Source organism: Lynx canadensis, chromosome D3 (assembly GCF_007474595.2).
Source record: "Lynx canadensis isolate LIC74 chromosome D3, mLynCan4.pri.v2, whole genome shotgun sequence".
In the NCBI taxonomy this organism is placed as follows: Eukaryota; Metazoa; Chordata; class Mammalia; order Carnivora; family Felidae; genus Lynx; species Lynx canadensis.
This window is the reverse complement of record NC_044314.2, coordinates 66904531-66918398: the sequence shown is the minus strand read 5'-3', so window position 1 is coordinate 66918398 and position 13868 is coordinate 66904531. Positions and strand designations below refer to the sequence as shown.

Sequence of the window (13868 nt, the reverse complement as noted above, 5' to 3'; positions counted from 1 at the left end):
CTCACAATATTTCAAACCTTTTCATTATTATTATATTTTTTGCGGTGATCTGTGATCAATGATTATGACTCACTGAAATCTCAGATGATGGTTAGCATTTTTTAACAGGAAGGTGTTTTGTAGGGAAGCCTGCACCTCTCATTCCCTTTTAAGAAATTTATATAACAGGGGCAACTGGATGACTCAGTAGGTTAAGTGTCTGACTCTTGATTTTGGCTCAGGTCAGGATCTCATGGCTTGTAAGTTCGAGCCCCACGTCAGGCTCTGCGCTGACAGCGCTGAGCCTGCTTGGGATTCTTACTCTCTCTCTCTCTCTCTCTCAGCCCTTCCCCTGCTCGTGCTGTCTCTCTCAAAATAAATTAAAAAACTTAAAAAAATTATCAAAAAACTTGAAAAATTTACACATTATATACAATAAAATAAAAATAAAGTTAACAATTATACAACATAACATAGTATTAAAATTTTTTTAATGTCTATTTTTGAGAGAGAGAGAGAGACAAAGCACGAGTGGGGGAGGGGCAGGGAGACAGAGGGACACACAGAATCTGAAACAGGTTCCAGGCTCTGAGCTGTCAGCACAGAACCTGATGTGGGGCTCGAACCCACCAACCGCGAGATCATGACCCGAGCCGAATTCGGATGCTTAACCGACTGAGCCACCCAGGTGCCCCTTAAGATGCATACATTGTTTTTTAGACATAATGCTACAGCATAGTGTAAACATAACTTTTTAAAAAAGTGTTTATTTACTTATTTTGAAAGAGACAGAGAGAGGGAAAGCACAAGGGAGGGGCAGAGAGAGAGAATCCCAAGTAGGCTCCACACCATCAGCGCAGAGCCTGACCACAGGCTCAGATCCCATGAACCACAAGATTATGACCTGAGCCGAAATCAAGAGTCGTATGCTCAACCAACTGAACCACCCAGGCGCCCCTAAACATAACTTTTATATGCACTGGAAAACCAAAAAATTCCTTTTGACTTGATTTATTACAGTATTTGCTCTCTTGCAGTGGCCTGGAACCAAACCTGCGATGTCTCCGAGATGTGCCTGCGTATATTTAAAATATGTTTATCTATCTGCCCCCCAACTACATTCTATGCTTGAGAACATGTGAACAGGGATGCTGCTTTGTTCCTTCTTTACAGTTTCTAAGCTATACCTGGTACATAGTAGATGTTCAGTAAATATTTGTGGAAGAAAGGAAGGAAGGAATAGAGGGAGGGAGATAGGGAGTTGAGAAGAAGGTAGGAAGGAAGGAAAGGAAGAAGTTTTCTTCTAAGAAACGGCAGAAAGGGTCAATCCTGGCCCCTACTATCAGCTGAAACTTTCTGGAGTTCAAGTCTAAGCAAGACCCTCCTTGCTCTGAAGTCTTCCATAGCTCCCCACTACCTGACAGAGCAAAGGCTGCAGCCTGGCATTCACAGCCCCAAAGTAAGCTGTAACTAATGACTTTCCTGCCTCATCTATCTGCCCCCACCCCCACACCTGACCCCAAGCCATGTTTCCAGGGTCTCTGATGAACCTCCATGAGGCCACTCTTCAGAGCCTGAGAAAGCAGGATTTGAATCCTAGCTTCTCCACAGACAGGCTGTGTGACCTTAACGTGAGCTGCTTAACATCTCTGTGCTTCCAGCTCCTCCTCTATCGAGTCAAGGAGATAATTATCCTCCCTCTCAGGGCTGTCATGAAGAGCAAAAGAAGGAACGCTTGGCATGCACTCAGCACAGTGCCTAGCACAGAGGTTTCTTAACCTCCACAGCAGTGCCGTTCCAGGCTGCACACTTCTCTGTGGTGGGGGCTGTCCTCGGCATTGCAGGAAGTTGAACAGCATCCCTGGACTCTACCCACTCAATGCCAGCAGCACTCTCATTTCTCACCATGAGAAATATCCCCAGATGTTGCCAAACGTCCCCCTGAAGTAGGGCTGCCAGATTTAGCAATGCATACTGACACTCCAAAAGTACTTGCTGTTTATCTAGAATTTGAATTTAACTGTGTGACCTCTATGTTACCTGGCAACCCTACCCGGGGGGCAACATTGCCACCCCTCGTTCATGAAGTGCCACTGGGTTAGACTGGAAGCACCATGGGGTTGACTCTCTTTCCTCCTATCTTCTTAGGAGGTAGAAACACTGGTTGACTCTCTTTCCTCCTGTCTTCTTAGCATGGGATGCCCTCCTCCCCCCATCCCATCACCCCACACCCAGGGGCTGGGAGGTGCAGCTCCCCAAACACACCCAGCTCAGTGGCAGTGACGAAGGCTCCAGTTTGCAGAGGTACACGTGGCCTGCCCTCTAGCACTCCCCTCATCCCCACTCCCCCTCCAGGGGGTCGGCCCTCAAGCACCTGCCTTCCTTCCAATTAAGAGGCCTGCCAGGCCCAGCTCAAGGCAAGAAAACAAGGCGGTTAGTCACTTGGCTTCCCTGACCAATCTGTGTCATGGGCAGGCTCCTTTAATGGCAGTCGTCATGGCAACGAGAAGCCAGTCCCTGCTGCTCTGGGAACCAAAACAAAATTAAGGGGTGGAGGTGGGGAGAGGAAAGGAGGGGAGGGCAAAGCGGGCCTGGCAGGAACCAGGATGAGAGCGGGCTGGATCTCAACTGGAAGAAATCATGCTGAGGCCACCCTGTCCCCAGCTTTCCCTGGGCGACACTGGGGAGACAGACAAGATTAGATACCTGCTCAGAAGCAGCTCAGGCTAACATAGTGGCTGTTTGCCCATGGCTCATTCTGATAGGTGAGTAATTTTCCTCCTCATGGATAAACCCCCCAGACCCTCGTGAAGGGAAAGACAGACGCTTGCTTGAGACTGCGCAATTTACAAGCAATCAATTTTAGCTCCACCCTCTCCTTGCGCATAGCTCATGTCCTCCCCACTCCTTTCCTCGTGCTTTTAGGACAGGACCACATGCTCTGCCCCTCTGCCTTTGCCACCATTCTCCTTTTCTCTGTACTCCAGCCACTTCCGAGCCCTCTGTCTTCCTCAAGTTCATCGTGGTCCCTCCAGCCACAAAGTCCTTGTAGACGCAGCTCCCTCGGCCAGGAACAGTGTTCCTCTCTTTCCACCTCCTCCCTTTACCTAAAAGGGTTTATAGGTGCTTCACATATCTTCTCAAACATCACTACCTCCAGAAAACCTTCCTGGGCCACCTACATGAGGTTACTTCACCCTGTTACACATTCTTGTGGGGCCAAGTGCCTCTCCTTCACACTGTGGTGCAAAGCCTGTAATGATCCTTTTAGTCACACTCAGAAGGTCTATCAGGGTGTGTCTACCATACTGGGATGTCAGCCTCAAGGGGGCAGGACTATCTTATTCACTGCTGTGTCCGCAGAGCCCAGCCTGGTGTCTGGCACACAGATGCCCCTCAGTAAATACACGCACCAGAATTTGAACCACCAGAATTTCGAACCTCACCCAGAGCTCCTTCTTCACCTGTTTCACGGTGCTAGGTCGTACTGGCTCCCCAGATCAGCACTGGACAGAGCTTCCAGCCCCACAGCCTCTGCTGACCTTTGTGGCTTCAGTGGCTTATCCCAAGCTTGCACACCTTGCCTAAAGAAACTCATTGTTGGGGTGCCTGGGGGCCTCAGTCAGTTGAGCATCTGGCTTTGGCTCAGGTCATGATCTCACAGTTTCTGGGTTTGAGCCCCGCATCGGACTCTGTGCTGACAGCTTAGAGCCTGGAGCCTGCTTCGAATTCTGGGTCTCCCTCTCTCTCTGCTCCTCCCCCACTCATGCTCTGTCTCTCTTTCTCCTTCAAAAATAAAGAAAAACATTAAAAATATTTTTTTAAATAGAAAAAATAAAAAGCAACTGACTGTTAAGCCAACAGTTCCAGAAATAAAGGTGGGAGGTGTCTCTGGGCAAGGCTGTGACAGGCAGGGATGTGGCTCCTCTGAACCCAGAAAATGGGGAGAAGGATTTCCTTCTTGACTGCTGGATTTCTAGGCAAAGAGCTTCCCTATGCCACTCCACTGGAGCCTGGCTCTCTGATACTGGGGGGAGATGCTCCCCAAAGAGGTGGGCAGAGAAAGGGAAGGAGAGAGGAAGTCGGCTTTGGTGGGACAAGGGCTTGCCCTTTGTCCGCTGGGCAGAGTGGCGCAACTCCACTACCAGGTCCGAGCAAAGCGGGATCCTACAGGGTTTTGAATCCCAGCTCAGTGCTCAGGTGGCACAGGGGACTGTGCAGCAAGGCAAGCCGGCTCCCCAGGCTATTCCGTGAGGATAGCCTAAACAGTGAGTTTTGAGACACCTCGTGTGGGCAGGAGAGATTGGGGTGTCGCCATTTCTCTCCCCATGACCAACATCGTGGGACTTCAATGAATGGACAGTGAGCCTCAGTGGAGGCAGGCCCATTAAACCAAACCCTGCCTCTCTGTGCCTGGTAACTGCTTCTCTATGGGAGTGAGACTGACACTGATGTGACCAGACAGCCCCTCCCCTAGACCAGCACAGCCACCAGTCCCAGGCACCAACAGACAACTCTCCTCTGGTTTTGTATCTTTGTTTGTTTGTTTTCATTTGAATTATTGTTCTTTTTATCTTTTCTTTTCTTTTTTAATGTTTATTTCTGTATTTTGAGAGAGAGTGAGTGATCAAGCAGAAGACATGCAGAGAGAGGGAGAAAGAGAGAATCCGAGCAGGATCCATGCTCTCACCGCAGGACCTGATGGGGGTTTGGAACCCACCAACAGCGACAACGTGACGTGAGCCAAATTCAAGAGTCGGACGCTTCACCTACTGAGACACCCAGGCGCCCATCTTTTCTTTCCTTTGCTTTCCCTTTCTTCTCTTTTCCCTTTTTTCTCTATCTACTCTCCTCTCTCCTCTTCTCCCTTTGGAATCAGCCTAGTAGTCTCAAGTTGACTTTGGGTCAAAGCTAATTATCTATCTATATCTATATCATCTATATCTATATCTATATCTTTTTCCTTTGTTCCTCTGTTCTGATTCTTTGTTTCTTTGATCGGGCATTTTCTCTATACTTTTCCAGATATCCTTCTTCATTTTCCTCCTTCTCTTTCTGGATTAAGCTCTATAGCTCCTTTGAGTCACTGCCTGGTCTTTTTTCCCACTCCTGTCATTTCTCTCTTTGTTTGGGCTAAGGATTCTTCACCACCCTCTTCTCCTTTTTTCCAGGATTATTTCAACAAACAAACAAATCAAAGCACACCTGTGGAAGGCCCAAACCACCACTCCAAGTAGCGGGAACAGCAGCCAAAGACGCACCGAAAGAAGGCACACAACACACTCCAAAAACATTTGTTCAACTGCCAGGCCCTGGACCGTGTAGGAGCTCTTTTTAATATAGTAGTACTCGCAGCTGTGGGACACGGAACAAGCTATTAACACACATAAAGGGAAAGAATCTTGCCAACACGATGAAATCGAAGAATTCTCCTCAAAAAAAATTCCGGGAAGAAAGGACAGCCAGAGAAGGGCTCAAAAGACACAGAAACAATATATGTGAGCACATTTTTGGAATGACACTCACAAGACGCATAGCGGGGCTGGAAACCAAGCATAGAAGACAGCAGACAATCTACTGCTTCAGAGATCAAGGACCTAAGGAATCGTCACGATGAATGCTGAAAATGGAATGTTGTAAACGAGTTACAAAACAAACTGGATGCAGTGACAGCAAGGATGGGAGAAGCAGAAGAGAGAATCGGTGAAATAGAAGATACAATTGTGGACAAAGATGAAGCAGAGAAAGGAACGAAAGGAAATTACTAGACCACGAGGCAGGTACTAGACATCTAATTGATTCGGTGAGATGAAATAATAGCCACATGATAGGAGTCCCAGAAGAAGAAGAGTGAGAGAAAGGGGCAGAAGTTTTATTTGAACAACTTATAGCTGAGAACTTCCCTCATCTGGGGAAGGAAACCGGCATCCAAGTCCTGGTGGCACAGAGAATTCCCTTCAAAATCAACAAAACCAGGTCAACACCATGACATGTCATAGCGAAACCAGAAAAATACAAAGATAAAGAGCGAATTCTGAAAGCAGCTAGGGACAAACGGGTCTTAATCTACAAGGGAAGACACATAAGGGTAGCAGCAGACCTGTCCAAAGAAACTTGGCGGGGCAGAAGGGAGGGGTGGGAAACAGTCAATGCCCCAATCAAAAGACACAGGGAATCAGAATGGATAAAACACAAAACAAAACCAAAGAACAAGATCCATCTATATGTTGTCAACAAGACACTGATTTTACACCCCAGGACACCTCCAGATTCAAAGTGAAGGTATGGGGAACCACCTATCATGCTACTAGAAGTCAAAAGAAAGCTGGAGTCGCCACATTTCCACCAGAAAGACTAGATTTTAAACCAGAGACTGTAGTAACAGACTCAGAAAGGCGTTTTATCATAATTAAGGGGTCTATCCATCAAGAGGAGCTAACACTTGCAAATGTTTATGCCCCCAAAGTGAAACGCCCACACATATGAATCGATTAATCACAAACATGAATAAATGTATACATACAAATACCATGATTGTAGACGATTTTAAGACTCCACTCATGGCAACAGGCGGATCATCAAGGCAGAAAATCAGTAAGGAAACACAGATCCAATGTGTCATTGGACCAGATGTACTCAGATATACATACATATATATTGGCCTTTATATATACATTTATACACATAGATATCGATACAGATGTATTGAGATCTTCTCATTTAACAGCAGTAGAATGCACATTCTTCTTAAGTGCACATAGAACATTCTCCAATATAGATCACATCCTGGGTCACAAAACATCCCTCCACAAATATAAAAGGAATGAGATCCTACCATGCATATTTTTAGATCACAACGCTCAGACACTGGGAATCAACCTCAAGAACAAAAACTCGAAAGCCTCCAAATACATGGAGGTTACAGAAGTTCCTACTCAAGAAAGAATGGGTCCACCAGGCGATTAACGAAGAAACTAAAAACCATATGGAAGCAAATGAAAATGAAAAAATGCAATCCAAACCCTTTAGAATGCAGCAAAGGCAGTCCTTAGAGTAAAATACATTGCAATCCAGGCCTATCTTCAGAAGCGAGGATGGTCCCAAATACAGAAACTAACTTCACTCCTAATCGAACTAGAAACACAGCAGCAAAGAAAGCCCAACGTCAGCAGAAGTAGGGAAACAAAAAAGCGTAGAGCAGAAATAAATCCTATAGAATCCAAAAACAAGGTTGCACACATCAATCAATCTAAGAGATGTGTTTTTTTTTAAGTTAGCAAAATTGATAACCCCCTAGCCACACTTCTCAAAAAGAAGAAAGAGAGGCCCAAACAGATAAAATCACAAATGAAAGACAAGAGATCACAACCAACACCACAGAAATACAACAAGGATCCGAGGATACTATGAAAAAGTATATGCCAACAACCTGGACAACCTGGAAGACATGGACAAATTCCTAGACACCCACACACTACCAAAAGCCAAACGGGAAGAAATAGAAAACGTGAACAGACCCATAACCCGTGAAGACATTCAATCAGTTATTAAAAATCTCCCAACAAATATGAGTCCTGGGCAGGATGGCATCCCAGGGGAATTCTACCAGACATTAAAGGAGAGTTAATCCTTCTTCTTCTCAATAAGATACTAACAAATGTAATGCAACGGTATATTAAGAGAATTATTTTCCAGGATCAAGTGCAATTCTTTCCTGGGCAGCAGGGCTGGTTCAATATTCACAAATCAATCAACATGACACGTCCCATGAAGAGAAGAAAGGATAAGAACCATATGATCCTGTCAATAGATGCAGGAAAAGCATTTGACAAAATACAGCACCATTTCTTATTACAACCCTCAAGAAAATCGGATAGAAGGAATAGACCTTCAAACCCTAAAAGCCACATATGAACAGGCCACAGCTAATAGCCTCCTCCATGGAGAAACACTGAGAGCTTTTCCCCTGAGATCAGGAACATGGAAGGGATTTCTACTCTCACCACTGTTGCTTAGCATAATGTTGGAAGTCCTAGACTCAGACATCACACAACAAAATGAATTAAAAGGCATCCAAGTTGACAACAAGAGGTCAAACTTTCACAGTTTGCAGATGACACGATAATGTATGTGGACATCCTGAAAGCCTCCACCAAAAAACTGCTAGAAAGGATACATGCATTCAGCAAAGCTGCAGGATTAAAATCAATGCACCCAAATCGGTTGCATGTCTATACACCAATCATGAAACATTAGAAAGAGATATCAAGGAATCGATCCCATTTACCACTGCACCAAACCATAAAACACCTAGCATTAAACCTAACCAAAGAGGTAAAAGATCTGTATGCTGAAAACTATAGACAACTTATGAAAGAAACTGAAGAACACACAAAGAACCCGGAAAATATCCCATGCTCATGGGTTGCAAGAACAAACATTGTTAAAATGTCAATACTACCCGAAGCAATCTGTACACTCAATGCAATCCCAATCAAAATAACAGCAGCATTCTTCACAGAACTAGAACAAACAATCCTAAACTTTGGGGAGAACCACAAAAGACCCAGACCAGAACAACCAAAGTAAGGTTGAAAAAGGAAACCAGAGTGGGGGAGGCATCACAATCCCAGACTTTAGCCTGTACTACAAAGCTGGACTCCTCAAACACACGGTATTAGCTCCAAACAAGCACAGAGGCCAATGGAGTAGAATACAGAACCCAGAAATGGGCCCACACATGTGTGGCCAACTAAGCTCCAACAAAGCAGGAAAGAGTAGCCAATGCAAAAAAGACAGTCTCTTTAGCTAATGGTGCTGGGAGAACTGGACAGCCACATGCACAAGAGTGAAACTGGACCACTTTCTTACACCTTACACAAACATAAACTCCAATGCATGAAAAAGCTAACCGTGAGACAGGAAACCATCAAAATCCTAGAGGAGAAAACAGGCAACGACCTCTCTGACCTCGGCTGCAGCAATTACTTACTTGACATGTCTCCAAAGGCAAGGGAAATAAAAGCAGAAGTGAACTTTTGGGACCTCATCAAGATACAAAGCTGCCACACAGCAAAGGCAACAATCAACAAACCTTAAAGGCAACCGACGGAATGGGAGAAGATATGTATTCGCAAATGGCATATCACATAAAGGGTTAGGATAAAAAAGTCTGTAAAGAACTTGCCACACTCAACACCCGAAAACCAAGTAAGTGAAGAAAGGGGCAGAGGACGTGAATAGACACTTTTCCAAAGGAGACATCCAGATGGCCAACGGACACATGCAAAGATGCTCAACATCACGCGTCATCCAGGAAATACAAATCAAACCCCACTGGGATACCACCTCAATTGGTCAGAGTGCGGTGGTGAAATTCACAACTCCGAAAATAACAGATGTTGGCGAGGATGTGGCGAAACGGGAACCCTCTTGCACTGTTGGTGGCAATGCAAACTGGTGCGGCCGCTCTGGAAGACAGTGTGGAGGTTCCTCAAAAAATTAAAAATAGAATTACCCTACAACCCAGCAACAGCACTATTAGGCATTTATCCAAAGGATACAGGAGTGCTGATTTGTAGGGCCACATGTACCCCAGAGTTGATAGCAGTTCTACCAACAATGGCCAAATTATGGAAAGAGCCCAAATGTCCATCAACTGATGAATGGCTAAAGAAGAGGTGGTTTCTATATACAATGGAATACTACGACTCGGCCATGAAAAAGAATGGAATCCTGCCATTTGCAACACTGAGGAAACAACTGGAAGGTATGATGCGAAGTGAAATAGGTCAGTCAAGAGAAAGATATTGTATGTTTTCACTCATATGTGGAATTTGAAAACTTCACACAAGACCATAGGGGAAGGGAAAGAAAAAAAATAGTTACAAATACCTAGAGGGAGGCAAACCATATGATGATCTTAAAAGACAGAGAACAAGCTGAGGGTTGGTGGGGGTGGGGAGTTAAGGGGGTGGAAAAAAGGGATGGTGGGCATTGAGGAAGGCACATGTTGGAGTAAGCCCTGGGGTTATCCGGAAGTGATGAATTCCATGAATCTACTCCCTAAGCCAAGACTACAATGTACACACTATATATTCCCTAACTGGACACTAAATTGTCAAATAATAAAAATAAAGAACAAATAAAGAATAATAATGAAAACAGGGGAGGGGCGCCTGGGTGGCTCAGTCAGTTAAGTCTCCGATTTTTGCTCACGTCATGAGCTCTTGGTTCATGAGTTCGAGCCCCGCATCAGGCTCTGTGCTGTCAGCACAGAGCCTGATTTGGACCCTCTGTACCCCTCTCCCTACCCCTCCCCTTCTCCCTCACTTTCTCTCAAAAATAAACAAACACTAAAAATATTCTTAAGGAGTAAAAATAATACAATCACAAAAGCAGGGGAAAAAAACATGAGATTCAAGATTTCACGTCTATATTCCAACATTAGTTTTAAGGGTGCAAACTATACGTTTACTAATATAGACAAATATTCATTTCTGTAATGAATGGCATTAAGAGTCATAAAAAGTTTTAACTGTGAAACACTAATTCAGGATTTTATAAGAATACTGCTTTTTAAAAATTAATCTTGGGATGCCTGGGTGGCTCAGTCAGTTGAGCGTCCAACTCTTAGTTTCAGCTCGAGTCATGGTCCCAAGGCCGTGGGATCAAGCCCTGCGTCACGTCCACACGAAGCATGGAGTCGGCTTGTGATTCATATGCTCCCTCACTCTCTCTCAAGAATCAACATTAAAAAAAATAGTAAAACAAATAAAAAAATAGTAAAAAAAAAATAAAAAAATTAAATCTTAAGGGACACGATTTAAAGTATAGAGAAATACAGGATTACAGAATTTTGAGCCATTTTCCACTACTACCACGATGTCTAAGAAAAATATAAAAACCAATTTTTAAACTTCATATAGTTTTATTATTCTACTGGGAACAGCATTGAAGAGCTCTAATTTCCTATCTACACCATATAGAAAGGTAGTTAAGGACCCGAGAAGGAATCTAGCATTAAGCAACTAATATATTTATGATCATCCAATTTGAAGATTTTAAAGTCTTCAAATACATGTGTCATTATCAAGCAGGACTGAACATTCCCAGGAGGAAAGAAGAAAGGGACTAAAAAAAAAAAAAATCAACTCACCAGTCTTTCTCAGTTTTAGACATGAAAGAATTTACATGCTAAATCGAACAACTATGAATACTAAAGTTTCCCCTGTATAATATAAAATGTACCTTGGGGTGCCCGGGGGACTCAGTCGGCTAAGCATCTGACTTTGGCTCAGGTCATGATCGCATGGTTCCTGAGCTTGAGCCCCAAGTGTCAGGCTCTGAGCTGTCAGCACAGAAGAAGCACAGCACAGAAGCCTGCATTAGATTCTGTGACAGCACAGAAGCCTGCGTCAGATTCTGTGTCTCCCTCTCTCTCTGCCATTGCCCCTCTCATGCTCCATCTCTCTCAAAAATAAATAAATATTGTTTTAAAAATGTATCTATTGTCGGAAATCTTCGAAAAAGTAAAAATCACCTCCTACAACGAATTTTGCATACCCTCTTGGCAACCTTTCATGCCTTATGATTCTGTCATGACAAAGAGTTCATATTAGACAAAAATTTATACATGTTGAGTTCATTCATTTGGAATGTGTGTATGTGTCTATTATATGCAGATACTATTAAAAAAAGAGTGGCACCTGGGTGGCTCAGCTGGTTAAGCGTCCACCTTGATTTTGGCTCAGGTTATTCAAGCTCTGTGTCGGGTTTGACACTGGCAGCACAGACCCTGCTTAGGACTCTCTCTCTCTCTCTCTCTGTCTCTGTCTTACTCTCTCTCTCTCAAAATACATAAACAATTGAAAACTTAAAATTAAAAAAAGATAAATCAGAATGCAGAAAACATATTTTATATATTTTTTCTTTCAGAGTGTGGCAGCTTAAGTGGCACCTGGGTAGCTCAGGCAGTTAAGCATCTTGATTTGGGCTCAGGTCGTCATCTCGCAAACCGGTTTGTGAGTCTGAGCTATGGGTCGAGCTCTGTGCTGACAATGAAGAGCCTGTTTGGGATTCTCTCTGTCTCTCCCCTCTCTCCCTGTCCCTACCCTGCTTGCTCTCTCTCTCAAAATAAATAAATAAGTTAAAAAAAAAAACAAATTCAGTGTTGCAGCTTCAAATTTAGTTTTTCATTTCACGGATAAAGAACCTTATTTACATCACCAGAAATTTTATTTAATGAAAAGAATAAATGTTTATTTCCTCTCTTTCTACTCTAAAAGACCTAAAATATGCCAAGATTATACCACACAGTAGGTTACCTTAGAAACCCCAAGAAAGACAATAACCAAAAAGTGAAAATTCGCAATCAACCTGGTATGGACTAAACAGATTTCACTTTGCATTCCTTAGAAACACAGGTTTTGCTAAACTAAATACTAGGATATCACCTTTATTAAACTGAAACGTAAGGGCAAAATTTCTTCAGTTCTTCACAGAAATCAGCTGTAAGTCATTCAGAGAGTCTAAGCATTTTTTGTTGTTACCTGGCTTTTTTTTCTTAATTTGCACTTAAAATATTTTCTCCCACATTTTATAATTTAAAGAACATCTGCTCTGCCTTAATTCCACTATTGCTGCTGTGATTTTATGATACTTTCTCTCAACTCTTCATACTTTAAGTTCAACTCGCCCCTTCTAAAATGAATTCTTCCCCTTCACCCCCCTCCTCATCTTCATATGCATCTAGCTATTCTTTCCAGCTGCCTTCTCCTTCTTTGCTTCCATAAAGGCATACCTGAGAATTATCTACTCCCACCAAACTTTCTAAATTTCAATCCTGTACCTTCCTCTCTGTTGTCATTACACTGATTTCTATTATGATCTTGAGGACTTCCATTTCTTCCTAAGATCCTTTTCATCATTATAAGGAGCAAGAGGATGGTACGGGTGGGGGCAGTATAAAACGAAACAACTTACCTTTGCAAGACCAAGGACACCTAACGTCTTGAGAGAAGGTTTCAGAAGAGATTTAGATGATGGTAAAACAGGAATAGGATCGCCATAAACTCTGACTTGTGGTTTGGAAAGAGTTTCAGCCATATCTCTATTTTCAGAATCAGGATTATTGTCCTCAGATAAGGTTCCATTTTCTGGTTTCATAGTGCCACGTTTTGCTCTCACTTAGTAGAAAACAAAGTAAAGAGGACATGAAAATATCTGTAACTTCAAATTAGTGAATAACACAAGAATGGACAAGAATTAATGAATAATACAAGTCTTCCAATAGCTTACTGTTTTTAATGAATTGCCAAGAAGAATGCAGTAGCTTTGCTATGCGTGATTTCGGGACATTCTAGAAAAGAATTAATAGCTGTAAGGATTACAAGAATCCAATTCGATAACATCATTGTAATATTCACCATTACCACATGAGCACCATTACACAAGGAACACAGGCTTTGGAATCATTCAAATGTAGATTCACTTCTCAGTTATGCCGTTTACTATTTATTACCAGTCTCCATTTCCTTATGTGGTGAGGATTACAAGAGATCTCATAAGTAGTCCCAAATGTTACTCGCCGTACCTGTAACTGATTAATATCGGGTAAATACTTTACCAAAGTAACCTCAGATAAACATTGAACCCTAGGTAATTGAAAGCATGTTGAAAAAACTAACACTAAGAAATTTAAATATGTTATCTTGTGAAGTGTTTGCATGATTTAGACTGGCATGAACTATCTCTTGTAAGAGAAAATATACAAACGTACTCTTCAGTAGTATCTTATGTCGGTAAGTTGGAATTGCAAACAGTTTAAGTGGCTTCTGTTTCTCAAAACACTAAAGACAAATATGACTGTTTAAATGTAGCTCCTTCTG

The 13868-nt window shown here is 42.9% G+C and overlaps 1 protein-coding gene across 1 annotated transcript in view; it reads right to left on the bottom strand.

The window, feature by feature from the left end:
• LOC115528050 (small G protein signaling modulator 1-like) overlaps positions 1-13335 on the bottom strand; it is a 79193-nt gene extending 65858 nt beyond the window's left edge. Inside the window, 2 exon segments of the mRNA XM_032595342.1 lie at positions 12964-13166; positions 13279-13335. Coding sequence (XP_032451233.1) covers positions 12964-13166; position 13279 — 204 coding nt within the window. The 5' untranslated portion in view covers positions 13280-13335.
• Between the last annotated feature and the right edge of the window lie 533 nt (positions 13336-13868).